The sequence below is a fragment of the Microcebus murinus genome, chromosome 18 (genome assembly GCF_040939455.1).
Source record: "Microcebus murinus isolate Inina chromosome 18, M.murinus_Inina_mat1.0, whole genome shotgun sequence".
In the NCBI taxonomy this organism is placed as follows: Eukaryota; Metazoa; Chordata; class Mammalia; order Primates; family Cheirogaleidae; genus Microcebus; species Microcebus murinus.
In genome coordinates, this window is record NC_134121.1 from 13398046 (window position 1) to 13412818 (window position 14773).

At 37.3% G+C, this 14773-nt stretch overlaps 1 protein-coding gene across 11 annotated transcripts in view; it reads right to left on the reverse strand.

Moving 5' to 3' along the window:
• MYH10 (myosin heavy chain 10) overlaps window positions 1-14773 on the reverse strand; it is a 142390-nt gene that overhangs the window by 84175 nt on the left and 43442 nt on the right. For 5 of the 11 annotated variants that reach the window (XM_012775289.3, XM_075994162.1, XM_075994167.1 and 2 more), the window contains exons 5-7: window positions 9704-9806; window positions 9037-9066; window positions 2730-2822 (exon numbers count right to left, since the gene is read on the reverse strand). In XM_012775289.3, the coding sequence (XP_012630743.2) occupies window positions 2730-2822; window positions 9037-9066; window positions 9704-9806 (226 nt within the window). The remainder of the gene's footprint in view (window positions 1-2729; window positions 2823-9036; window positions 9067-9703; window positions 9807-14773) is intronic. The other 6 variants (XM_075994160.1, XM_075994163.1, XM_075994168.1 and 3 more) reach the window with 2 other exon arrangements.

Consider the following 14773-nt stretch of genomic DNA (forward strand, 5'->3'; position numbering starts at 1 on the left):
CTTACCATTTAGTATCAGAATCACTACATTCTTTCCCAAAGGAAATAAATGGTGGCTTAGTAGCAGTTTATCTTTTCTAGCCAATAATGAGACAACTGGGCACAAAACTGTTTCCCCCAAATTTACAGTGCAGTTTAGGGGGAAAGGAATCAGAATAGACTGGCAGCTTGATTTATGTGGTAAAATAAAGGATTTTCCATGAAGTCGTCCTTGAAAACCTTCCTAGAGACTCACATACCAAAGCTGGAAGCTCACTGTGTCTTCTATCTCGTGACACGGCCACTAAACACAGGGCTTTCCAGTAGGGGGAATTTAAGATTTCATTGTGGCTCAGGCTCAGTGGGCATGATCCAGGGCAATGGCAGAAGTGCTAAAGAAGTCAGTTTCCTCAAATCTCTTATAAATCCGAAAGTCACAGGCCTGCTTCCTACTGACATAGGAACATCTGTTATCCCACTTTGTACATAAAAAGCTAAAATAATTACTAAAAGAACTTAAGTGAATCTTCAAATTTTATCTTACTAGGAATAAATAATATTCCAAGCAAATAGATCCCTATTTCTTACATAACTTGGAAAGCCTCTTGCATTTAAACTACCTCTTGGGGTGTTATGGGCTGAACTGTGCACCTCCCCTCCAAATTAGTATGCTGAAGTCCTAATCCTCAGTATCTTAGGATGTGACTGTACCTGGAGACAGGGTCTTTAAAGAGGTAAGTAAGTTAAAAGGAGGTCATTAAAGTGGGCCCTACTTCAATATAACTGGTGTCTCTTTAAGAAGAGGATATGAGGACACAGACACACCCAGAGGGAAGACCATGTGAAGACACAGGGAGAAGATGGGCATCAGCAAGCCAAGAAGAGCAGCCTCAGAAGAAACCAACCCTGACAACACCTTGATCTCAGACTTCTAGCCTCCAGAATTGTGGGAAAATATATTCTGTTGTTTAAGCTACCTAGTCTATGGTACTATTTGATGGCAGCCCTACAAACTAAAACAGAGGGTTTTTGTGTTTCCTGGGTCCTCTGTGACCCTGAATCTGGTCCCTTCCACCTATCACAGAAAGTATGCCATCAGAAAATTAACACGCAGACCCTGACTTTACATTCACAGTTTTAAAAAGTATGTCATGATAATATCAGATTCCCCAAAATTATCTGTCAATGAACTGTTAGAATTAAAGTCTCTTTTATTCTGGCCTTCTTGACTTTTACTAATACTTCAGAGGAGAAAAAAATAGTAGAATTAATTTGAACAACTTAAGTAGAAATAATTGAACAATGAAGTCTTTTTCCAATCTAACCATGGAAAGGGATATTGAAACTTGGTGACTATAACCCCAGGCAGAAGACTTATGGAAGAAAAGCCTATTTTGTTGAATATGGGTTTAGAGATGATTTGCCATTACAAGGTCGGAGCTGAGTAGCTCAAGTGGCTGGGGTAGTGTCCTTGAAATGACACTGATCTGGCTATCACTTAGGGCCATATCCTCAGGCAAACCATGACAGCTAGTCAAACTGAGGAGGGAAGTAAAGCTTTCAAGGAATTAGAATAGCTGAACAGCTAAAAAGAATTTTTAAAGAGAAGTGATAGTAGTGACAAATTATTCCGAAGTCTCAATCCCATAGAAATAGCAAGATATATAATCCCAGCACTATAGGAGGCTGGGGCGGGAGTATCACTTGAGACTAGGAGTTCAAGACCAGTCTGAGCAAGATAGTGAGATCCTACCTCCACACACACACAAAAAAAAATTAGCCAGGCATGGTGGCATGCATTTATGCTACTGGGGAGGTTAATTAATGCAGGAGGATCACTTGAGCCTAGGAGTTTGAGGCTGCAGTGACCTATGATCATGCCACTGCACTCCAGCCTGGGTGACAGACAAAGATCCCTTCTCTAAAAATAATGATAATAATAATAATAAATAAAAAAATAAGGCCAGGCGCGGTGGCTCACGCCTGTAATCCTAGCACTCTGGAGGCCGAGGCGGGTAGATCATTTGAGCTCAGGAGTTCGAGACCAGCCTGAGCAAGAGTGAAACCCCATCTCCACCAAAAAGAGAAAGAAATTAATTGGCCAACTAAAAATATATAGAAAAAATTAGCCGGGCATGGTGGCTCATGCCTATGGTCCCAGCTACTCGGGAGGCTGAGGCAGACGGATTGCTTGAGCCCAGAAGTTTGAGGTTGCTGTGAGCTAGGCTGATGCCACAGCACTCTAACCAGAGCAACAAGAGTGAGACTCTGTCTTAAATAAATAAATAAATAAAATAAAAAATAAGATAAAATAAATTTTAAAAATATGAAAGGTCAATTCACTACATCTAACACCAACTTCATGTGTTGAATGTTTATTATGCCCACTGCTGAGCTAAGTACTCAACATGCACATCATTATATCTCCATATTATCATCCCCAGTGAAAGATAAAGAAATAAGTTCAGAGGTTATGTGATTATATATCTATAAAAATACACATAATTATCCATCCCTATATAACAAAATATGATTATAACTTTCACATTACCTTTTTTCTTTTTTAAATGTAGAATTTAGAAAATTCTAAATTACATGTGACATATTTCTACAGAACAACACTGTTCTATACTACATCTATTATCCTCTCCTTAAAATCTAAGAAGAAAAGTGATTCATTTGCTTACTCGTGGTAGACACTGAACTAGAAATCTGAGGAATTAGAAAGTTCCTGGTGCTTTTTAAACTTACAAAACGAGATGAGTTGTCGTTTTTCACAGTCTTCGCATTTCCAAATGATTCCAGAATTGGATTTGCTTGCAAAAGCTGTCGTTCAAGTTCCCCCTAGAAGACATTACACATACACACATACATGCACACACACACACACAAATAAAAGCAGATGTATGTTAATCCAATGTCTCTACTCAAGACCTGAGGGGAAAAGAAAAAAAAGACACTGCCTCTATTCCTCAGTCCTTTCCTCCTGTCTGCATCCAGCAACTCTTGTTGGCTTCTTATTCCTAGTTATAATAATGAGCTCTGCTAAAGGCAAAAATTAGCACCTACAGAGTGATCACAAGAAGAAGAAAATGTCACACCGAACAAAGAAGATAAACACAGGGCACATAAATTAAGAAAAGAATTCTGAAAATAAAACAAACCGATTTTGTGAAATGAAATTATCATAACACTTCAATTAAGAACATATTAATACTTATACTTCTGTTTATTTTAACTCTGCCTTGTTTGAAAGATTTAAGATAGCGAATTAAATAATTACCACTGCATTGGTATAAGACTTTCCATTTTTCCAAGGGGTTTCACATAAAATCTCAATGTTCTTACAGGGCCATGTCCTTACCTCCACTTTCAGAGGATGGTAAAGACGGTGATGCTACTGACTTGCTCAGATTTAAAAGGCTAAAGATAGAGTACTTGGTATAATGTGTGTTTCAGTCAGGTGTCTTTTTTACATGAAATTTGCTATAAAACAGATTTTTACAAACAAAAGATTTAAGTATATTAATATGTGCTTTAATCATGAAACACAATAGAAAGCTATATGAGAAAGCGTGATGTCATTTCTGGCCATGAGAAGCACTAGAAAGTCATGTGTTTCTGGAATGTCAGTTCAGAATTATATTTTATGACTTAAATAAATCTGCTTTTTCCAAACACAAATCTTTCCTCTGTATTTTAAAACACCCACAGTATTCTAGACCTAGAGAAAAACGAACTAAATTCTCAAAGCAAACAAAAGAACATAAAGAACCTCACATAAGATTTCTAAATTAGTGGCCATTTGTTACGTGATGCATTGCACCACCGTCAAATCCAAAAACAGGAACGATTTTGCTATACATATAGTTTTGGCAGCCAACCCTGGTTTGGGCTCTGTCACTCAGCTGAAAGAGTGAGAAGTGTTCCTGAGGCACATCACATAGGAAGGGGACATTCTCCCAATACTTCTCCCTAAAGCATTCATCTGGATTGGCCACATTTTCACAGGTCTTAACTACAGTCTACAATTGTGATCCACTGAGACCGTCAAAAACCGGTCTTGTCAAGAATCTTAAAAGTATGTGAATGTCGTTACATGGTATCACTTCACTTTCTTGGCATAAGATAATTTTCTCCCTGTAATAGCAAATCTTCCTGTTTGTTGACATCAAAGCACTTACCAGACTATTTTTGATGTAAATCTTTCTAAAAATATTATACACTGCCAAACTTTCTCAAACATGGTATCCTGAACCAATCTGATGACTGAGAAGCCATCATTAAGAATGTCAGCTATTATTCTGTGATAAAAATCGACTGCCTTTTCCCTCGAGGTCAGTGGTCATTTTCATCAGCATGCCGATGACTAAAATTTTGCAGTGCCTTGGTGTACTGGCTTTGGGAGGATTGTTTGGGCCTCTAAAGTTGGTTTTTGTTATTGTTACTGCTTTTGCCTAATTCAACCTGTATAATCAGAATGTAGAAGCTATCAGAAAAACACTGATATCCTGGTAAGTAGGGCATTACCTTTACTCTAACCATCTTCTGTTTGATTGAGGTATTAAAATATGGATTCCTTAAAATTATATACTACCCTGCCAAATCATAATGAAAAGACTTTCATAATCTATCTTTAAAGTGTTTCCCTGACTTGGGGATAAAGCAAATGATGCATACCCTATTTTAGTACTTCTAGACAGTCTACTAGACATGGTTATATGGATTCTTTGGGTCAAGATTTCTGTCGATTCTTTTCTTTTCCTCTTAGTGTGTATGTTATCTACTAATTCTATTCTTCCTTGTGTTGGCTTAAAATAACCTGTAGAGTTAGATCTGTACGGGCTATACTGCTGCACTTAGATCAGTAATTATCAGTTCAAAAGAGATTCCACAAATGTTTGCTGAATGAATGTAAAATCAGAGGTCCTAAACATTCCTGTAGTGTTTGGGGAGGGTACAGCAGTGGGCCAAAGGCAGCTATAAGATTTGAGTTAAGGGCCCTCACAGTCGCCATCGTAATTGTAGGCTTGGGATTCCTCTGTCCCTGCTGTTGGTTCTACTACACCAGGTGTCCTCAAACTACAGCCCTCAGGCCACATGTGGGTGTTTTTGCCCATTTGTTTTTTTACTTCAAAATAAGATGTGTGCAGTGTGCATAGGAATTTGTTCATAGCTTTTTTTAAATTATAGTCCGGCCCTTCAATGGTCTGAGGGACAGTGAACTGGCCCCCTGTTTAAAAAGTTTGAGGACCCTTGTCTACACTAACAGTGTCATGACATTACTTCTCCTAATGGATTTATGACATCAGGGAGACCAAATAAAGATCTCAAAAAGTCATAAACGAGGCCCCAAAAGCTTCACACAAAGTTAATATCATAAAACATACAAAATGGCCTTAAGAAAGTATGATGAAATATGATAAATTTTGTGTTGAATAATTTCATAATTAGATAAATGGTGTTAATATCTCTCAATTAAATTATGAAGGCTTTTATAAACCATCAGGGGGCAGTGATTATTCACTTTTCTGCTAGACTTGGATGGCATTGCCCCTTGTTTCGACTCTAAATGAAAACGAGAAATATTATTTAGGAATGTGTAAAAAAAGCAGAGTTAGCTATTGAAATTATTCTTAAAGCTCTAAGTATCTGGAGTTATATAATGCTTTAAAGGTTTACCAGTCGTGGTGAAAACTATACCCTTATATGTACTATATAGTGCACAATACACACTTGCTATATGATAAAGGATGAGTTTTAAATGGCTAAAAAAGTACACATCTCTTTCAAAACTCGAGTTCAGCCAGCAAGGGGACTTGGGCTGGGATCAGGCTGCACCTTGCAGGCCTGGGCGGGGCAAAGCTGCAAGTGTTTTACTGACCGCAAGTGGAGGGTTAGAGGCAGATGGCCGTAGCCAATTACATGAAAACCAGACTCTTAATTTCAACTGGCAGGCTCTAATTTCTGTATGTGCTTTCTATCACCTTTTTGTCTTGGTTCAAGGAAGTTTGGACCAGGCTGAGGAAGGTTACAAAGTCATCCTGGAGATAACGTGAAAAGGCAGAGAAGTAGGTGGGCTGGCTTAAAGGAATCATTCTTAGAGGATGACTAAGTTTTAGAAATTAGTCCTTTTCAAATCTGCTCTGAAACTGTACCATATTGGGTCTTGCAGTGGCAATGAACACTGTGCCAGACTTTGAGGGTCTCTAACAGCAACCTCTCATGTGGAAAGAGGGCACTGAAGCTGTACTTGCAGTTGACTGGTGGACACTAATGGGATAAAGCCAAATGAGACTTTTAATTTTGTTATAAAAAGTACACCAAATATCTATAGGCAAATGTTTATTTAAAATTCACTTCTTATGTATTGTGACTTTAATTTTGAAAATTGATTTTACTTACATTTGTTCATATTTTCAAAATGAAGGGTAAGTTGAAAAGGTAAACATAAAAGACTAATCACACCACACCACTAGGGTGGCTATAATAAAAAGACAGATAATGCCAAGCAAGGATATGGAGAAATTGGAACCTTCACTTATCGCTGGTGGGAATGTAAAATAGTACAGCAGCTTAAAAAAAAGTTTGGCAGTTCCTCAAAATGCTAAACAGAGTTACCATATGACCCAGGAATTCCACTTCTAGGTATGCACCCAAGAGAAATGAAAACATGTGTCCTCACAATAACTTGTACATGAATGGTCATAGTAGCATTAATTCTAATGTCCAAAAAGTGGAAACAACCCATATGTCCATCAACTGATGAACAGATAAATAAAATGTGACATACTTAATATAATGGAATGGTATTTGGCCATAAAAAGGAATGGAGCACCAATACATGCTACAATGTGGATGAACCTTGAAAACATTATGCTAATGGAAGAACAGTCAGAGAGGACACATATTACATGATTCCGTTCCTATGATACGTCCAAAATAGGCAAATTCATAGAGTCAGAAAGTAGATTAGTGGTTGCCAAGGGCTGGGGGAAATAGGAGGTGACTGCTAATGGGTATAGTGTTTCTTTTGGAGAAAAAAAATATTCTAAAATTGATGTGATGATAATTGCATAATTGTGAATATACTAAAAAATACTAAATTGTGCTTTAAACAGGTAAATTGTATGGTCTGAAATTCTCAAAAATGCTGTTTCCAAAAAACAATGGGCAAATAAACAAATAAATAAAAGACTTACAAAATCAGGAGTCTAGAAACATCTCTCCCTTTGTTTTCACAATTCATACTACTATCTAGTGATAAAATGCTGTATATATACCACAGTTCCTGGGAACCTGAACAACTTTTGCCTATAAAGTTCAACGTAAAATCACAAACCAGTGGTATCAAATCAACCAAAAGAAACTGTAGCCTTGCAAATTATTTTTCCCATTGTAACTGTCACTTTAAGACAATCGTTCTCAAAATGTGGTGAGGAGTCACCCCAGCAGAGGGAGAAGTAATTTTGTGACAGGACCCTTCCCAGGGCATGACTATTTTCTCCCATGCTGCTGAGTATCTCACATCCTGCAGATGTGTTGGGGAAGAAAAATTGAGAACCGCTATTCTAATGTTTCTAAAAACATCACCACAGTTACTATTTGACTTGACTACAATTAAAACCAACTTGGGAAAAGCAGCATTGAAGATTCTGTGCATAGTGAATACATGCAGTAAGTAAGACATGCAGATCAGCAATGACAGGGAAGCATGGCCCAAAGAAGCTGTTGCCTTCTTTGGGAGAACTTGCTTTCCAAGGAGTGATTTGACCCAAAGTAAAATCTAGGGGTAAGCATGCTACTCACATACAACAGGGATCCACTCTGTAGTTTAAAATGACATCGAAACAAAATGTTAACGATAATGATTTATGTGTTCCAGAGGATTTGGAAAACCTAAATCTGTACATTAACCGCTTAATACTATTTCACTAGTGAACCAGGTATGTATTTGGCATGTACATTTAGGATGTACCTCTAAAGCACAAAGAAAAGCTGGTTTCTGGTCCAGATTTTCCTTCTTTAACTGGTAAAAAAGCCTTGAAATAGCCTATAGGATATTTCATGATTATTTCATTAATTCTCCCAATTTGTATTACTGTTCTAGTTCATAGCTAAAGGAGCAAAAGAAGCTTCATAGATATAGTATAGCTTTGGTGTCTGACAATTTGTAAGGATTTTAAGAAAGATATCTGAAAATCTCAGTATCTATGACAATTTCTTAAAATACTTATAATCAATTCTTTATATTAATATATCATTTCCATAACTCAATGTTATTGTTTCTTGCTTTATATTAGCTTTGTGTCATTATGCTTAAAAGACAAACCAAAACAGTTTCATCGCTAGGGAAAGGATTAAGTCCAAGTACAGACATCCTACTCTATCCAAGGACTCAGTTCTGCCCTTCCTCTCCTCCCAGGTAGCAGGAAATTGAGGTCATGCCCTGCTTTTTGTCTGTTCATTTCTATGCTCTGCAGAGCTAAAGGCAGTCAACTGATAATTAGGAAGACTAACATTCTTCCATTACTTGCCCAGCAGAAAGAAAACTCTAAACTTATTTTATATATTAAATACAGTGAGGACTTTAGGTGAAAACAAACATAGGCATAAACTGTACAATGCCATAAAACTTTAACAGATTAGAAATTTGTTAACCCAAAAGGTATAACTTTTAAAGTGTCAGCTCCAAATTCAAAATTTAGTGTACAGCACAAAGCTAGGTTTCCACGTATTTAGAAGTATTAAAATAATTCCACCTAGTATTTGACTTATGAAACCATAAGTTTATAGGCTTCATAAACATGTAATTCAATGTCATGATAAAAGAGAAAATAAATATTGACATTTATCTAGAAAACAAACTTAAAGCAAAACAGCATGCTGCTTCTCATGAAAGAATAAGGCCCTAAGCAATAAATTTTCAAAATTAAATATTTTTTACAATAGATTTTACTCAGAACTAATTGTATTTGTTTCTAGTAGAGATTCAATCTAAAGACAGAAATTAGTGCGAACACTCAAAAGACTAAGAAGCATAAAGAAAAGCACTTGCCTGGTGTTTCACCGGTTTAGGCGATTCCTGCTGTTCATTACAAACAGATAAATGCAAATGTTAGCAAGTTTGGGTCTCCCCTAGCAGTAAGCCACATCCAAAGCACCGAGCAAATGTGCAGGTTAGAACTGTGGAAGCCAGTTTGGCTGGCATTCTCTCAGGCTATATCAACTACCACTTCTGCATATCTCGAAGTTAAGGATAACTGACATTTCTGTTCTTACCCTTTTTCTAATCATCAATTCTTCTCTTATCTCTACCCTCCCCTCAAGCTGCTGGGGGCAGCAACAGCAGGCAATTCTGCAAGCTCAGAAAGAACTCCTAAAAATATGTAAGGATCTTTTTCTTGGTGGAAAATAAGAAGTCTTCATAAGCACTGCTAAACAATTTTTAACAATTCTCACCAAATCTTTGCAAGAAGTTAGGATTCAAGTCACAACCATAATTTCCAGTTTGCCCTGTTAGAAAACCTATTTAATAGCAATTTCCTATATCCTTGCTCCTTTTGAGTGAAAAAGGCATTGCTGGGTGGGTGTGGGGGGGGGGGCGACAAGGGAGCTGTTGATTACAGCAGTGCATGAAGTAGACCAGCTTCCTTATTTTTGGTTCTGAAATTATAAAAGAATAAAACTAAGATTTAAAAAACACCAACAGAGCTAAAACTTACAGGAATATTATGGTCCTTTCTTCCTTTATGTGAAGAAGCAACGTGGGCAAGGTACTGAATGACTTTCTTCGTATTTTCCGTCTTCCCAGCACCTGATTCACCCCTGAGAGAAATATTAACATAGCTTGCTTTAATGAAAGCAAAGGGTACGCATTTCAAAATTACAATAGATAAAATTAAATTGTTTTGGAATAAGAAGTAGTAAAAATATAATAAAATAAATTAAAAGAGAATAAGTAGAAAAAATAGCTCCCAGCAGTAGTTAGAAAAGAACATTTTTAAAAAGAAGTATCAAATAAATCCAAACATTTCTTGGTAGATGCCAGCAAAAGGCCACAGGAAAATATTAACAATATTTTTTTTTCCTTTGAGGGATAGAGGGATTTTGCCAGAAGTGAAATTTACTAGAATGTTCATGAAGAAACCACTCAGTTCCAGAAACACATCGAACACTGCAAACAGAAAATTCCTAAAGCAATTAAATTAAGAAGATTCAATCTGAAGGAGAGGAAAGAACTCTGTGATGCCCTCTGGTTACTGATATTCACCTATCTGTAAATCCCCTGAAAGCCTTCTCGAAGTAGCTTCAAAACAGGCGAATGATTCCCTCCTTTGTACCGAGGTTGTACCTTGTATACACTTTAAGATCTTCCCATCGTTTGGAGGCCACACATACTGAGCTCCCTGACGCCAAGGACTAAGACCTCATGTGTTTGTTTACTTGTGTTTGTTTCGTTTTAATCCTTGTAATCTTGCCCAGTGTTGACATACAGGCAGCACATAATTTGCCAAAATGAATGAATATTATGAATTTTGTTGTCAATGTGGACAAATGCCATCACTTTAAATGATTCATTTTTACAGACAAGGCAGGCACATTTCAAAAGTTGCTTTTTATTTCTACTTAGTACTAAGCTTGAAATTCAGATAAGCTGCTTCTAGGCACATAGTGATCCAAGAATTATGGCCTCTCTGCTCAAATACTTAAGGTTCCCTAAAACATGATCAAAGCAAATTAGATTATAATAAAACGTCAATATCTAATTTGATTAATTTTTTTAAAAATGGAAACTCAAAAATGTTATTATATATGCATTGCCAGCTAATAATCTTCTAAGCATTTTATCTAAGGCTTGAAAATCTAATTTTTCTAACAAACCCTGATCCTTTCTTGGAATTGTACGTAGGTAGAACTGTACTATTTAAACTGTAGAACTGTCCACAACTTAAATTTTTCTGCAGGAATAGTGCCTGCATTATCTTATTAACTCTCTGCACCCAGATAACTACAATCTCAACTGTAGGGAGGGTTGGGCAAAGCAATCCTACTGACCAGCTATATGGCCTTGAGTAAGGGAATTTTCTTGTCTGGGCCGCAGTATCCCAATCTATAACATGTAGGCATTGGATTAGACCTTTCCTAGTTGTAAGATTTGATGACTCTAGATATAACCCACTTACTGGTTTAAAAGAATATTTTATATGTTAAGCTTATTAACTACCCCTAGTATTAAGTTAAAAATAGTCCCCTTCATTTTTCCTTTTTTGGAAAAATAGTCCCCTTCTTTGCTATCCAGAAGTTTTTGAATCCTAGGCACTCAAATCTACCAAACTTTTATTTTAAGGTTTATGCCTATTGTTCTTGCTTCAAAAGGCCTTTCCTGCACCAAGATTATATCCATCTATACTCTCACTTTTATATCATCTGCATTATTAAATCCATCTGTATTGTCTTCTAGTACTTTGATGGTATCACTTTTTATAGTTAAATCTTCAATCAATCTGAAAAAAAATTTATGGTTTGAGGTAAGGATTTAATCTAATTTTTTCCCCAGATGATTTGACCCACATGCCAATATCAATGGTTGACACTGACATTCATTCTCGAGCAATGTGAAATGTTATCTTTATCTTATTCTTATTTCCTATACATGTGGCTTATTTCAAAGCCAGTACTATAGTGAAATGGCTCTGAAATATGACTAACCAGAGTACCCACCACTGTTCTTCTTTTAAAAAAGAAAAAAATAGAAATCAAATTGACTGAGCATTATTTTTTTAGATAAACTTCAAATAATTTTGTTCCGTTATCCCTGCCCCATTTCCCTGCCTCCCAAATTAAAAAAAATAGGAGTAGTTCTGGGTTAAATAGTATAGTACACATGCTATTTTTAGAAATGATGTCTTCATGCCTGGGTCACTCAGGTAAATTTTCTGTTTTTCTAAGTTCACAAAAAGCAAGGACCATGTTTGCCTTATTCATTTTTTTTTTTATTTTATTTTTTTTTGAGACAGAGTCTCGCTTGTTGCCCAGGCTAGAGTGAGTGCCGTGGCATCAGCCTAGCTCACAGCAACCTCAAACTCCTGGGCTCAAGCAATCCTGCTGCCTCAGCCTCCCGAGTAGCTGGGACTATAGGCATGCGCCACCATGCCCGGCTTAATTTTTTCTATATATATTAGTTGGCCAATTAATTTCTTTCTATTTATAGTAGAGACGGGGTCTCGCTCTTGCTCAGGCTGGTTTCGAACTCCTGACCTCGAGCAATCCGCCCGCCTCAGCCTCCCAGAGTGCTAGGATTACAGGCGTGAGCCACCGCGCCCGGCTTGCCTTATTCATTTTTGAAATCACAGTGCCTAGCACAGTGCCTAGCATATGTACTGCCGAACAAATGAATGAATACAGGCCCTGAACAGTTTTTGTTAAGTTCATTCCTAGGCTCTTTTTATATTTTTTATTTCTGTCATTAATGTCTTTTCATCATCATTCTATTTTCTACCTGGCTACTACTGTTTCATAGATAAAGAAGTGATTTTTCATTCATTCATTCAAGAAATATTTACAGATCAACTTCTATGTGTCAGGCATTCTTCTAAGTGCTAGGGATACAGCTGTGAATATAGTAATGTCCTCATGGAGCTCAAGTTTAAGAGAAGAGACATAAAATAAACAGAGAAAAACAAGATGGTTACAAAGACATGAGGAATGCTACAAAGGAAATAAGAAAGACGCTAAAAGGAAAAGTCAGAGAAGAAGAAAGGACAACCTCTTCTAGATATGATGGTCAGGGAAAAGCCTCCTGAAAGATGAGCAAGAACTAGCAAGTGAAGAGTGTTCAGGCAGATGGAAAGGCAAATGCGAAGGCACCAAAGCACAAAAGAGCTTGGTATGTTCCAGGAACTGATGGCCAGTTGCTAGATTTGATATAAATAAAGATCAAGGCAGGGAGTGGCAGGAGATACTGATGAAGTAGGAAGGCGGTGAACGCCATGGACCCTGGAAGTCGGGTAAAAAATCTGGATTTTATTCAAGTGTAATTTCCTAATAGCTATGAGTGGTTGCTCTGTTTTGTTCTTTATTCAAAATAGTATTTCAGGCCGGGCGTGGTGGCTCACGCCTGTAATCCTAGCACTCTGGGAGGCCGAGGCGGGTGGATTGCTCAAGGTCAGGGGATGAAAACCAGCCTGAGTAAGAGCGAGACCCCGTCTGTACTATAAATAGAAATAAATTAATTGACCAACTAAAAATATACATACAAAAAATTAGCTGGGCATGGTGGCACATGCCTATAGTCCCAGCTACTAGGGAGGCTGAGGCAGGAGGATCGCTTGAGCCCAGGAGATTGAGGTTGCTGTGAGCAAGGCTGATGCCACGGCACTCACTCTCCCTGGGGAACAAAGTGAGACTCTGTCTCTTAAAAAATAAAAAATAAAAAAATAAAAAAAAAATAGTATTTCAATGCTAATCATAATATTAGTTGTTGGTTTCAACAAATAATTTTTTTTTTAAAGAGACAAGGTCCCACTCTGTCCCCCAGGCTGGAGTGCAATGGTATGATCATAGCTCATTGTGACCTTGAATTTCTGGGCTCAAGCAATCCTCCCATCTCAGCCTCCCAAGTAGCTACAGGTACGCATCACCATGACCAGCTAATTTTTTTCATTTTTTTGTAGAGATGAGCCTCACTATATTGCCCAGATTGGTCTTGAACTCCTGATCTCAAGTTATCCTCCCATCTAAGCCTCCGGAGTAGCTAGGATTACAAGTGCAAGCTACTATACCTGGCACAAACAGATAATTTTTTATTATGCTAAGAAATGAGCCTCTTGTTTAGACTGATGATGACTTGTCTCAAATATAGTTGTGATTGTTACTTTTCAACTTGGTTTGCCTTTGCGGTTTCCCAGTTAACCCCTCTCATTGGAAATGCTTCAGTATGTCCTTAAAGCATTTCTTCTCTGCTTGTCACACTCAGCTGTACTTTAACAGTTGCCAATAAACCCTGCTATATTTCCCATATTCCAGGTCTAAGGTAACTTTGCTATAGAAATATTGCTTCACAGATAGATATATTCCAAAACCTTACTAGTGAGCTCCCAAGAGGGTAGATTATGGGTCTTATATTCTCTATCACAAAATGGGTTAATAATAGCTCCTAACGCATAGGGTTGTTGAAGAAAAAATGCACATAATTATATAGCACATAATTAGTAGTCAATAAGCATGACCCATTACTGTCCAAACATTCATCTGCTATACATGAGGTAATCTGAATTACTGAACTCTAAGTTACTTTACTAATCTATAGTGTTATCATGGTTAAGAAGCTGGGCTGTTGAGTCAAAATGACCTAGATTCAAATCCTTCTACCACTCCCTAGCTATGGGACTTTGGGCAAGTTACTCAGTTCTCCAAAGCTCAGTTTATACTTGTTTAAAATGAGATGAAGTCATGTTATAGGACTAAGATAAGATATGTAAAGAGCCCAGCATTGTGCCTGGCCAGAAGGCTCTTAGTAAAGAGTAGTAGTATCCTGTTTCTGAATACTCTCAAAAAAAAAAAAAAAAAAAGAGTAGTAGTAATATATAATTCTTGGAAAAGGAGAAAAAAACAAAACAAAACAATGGGAAATGGCACATCTGTCACAGATGGAAAGAGTGGAAATAAAAGTATCTTGAACAAAAGGAAAGAGGTAAGAGAATCAAAAAGAAAGCTCAGCAGACATCTCTCGAAGAAAATTAGTTAGGAGAATCCCCAGAAAAGAGAACAGGCCAAGACGTCAAATGGTGAGG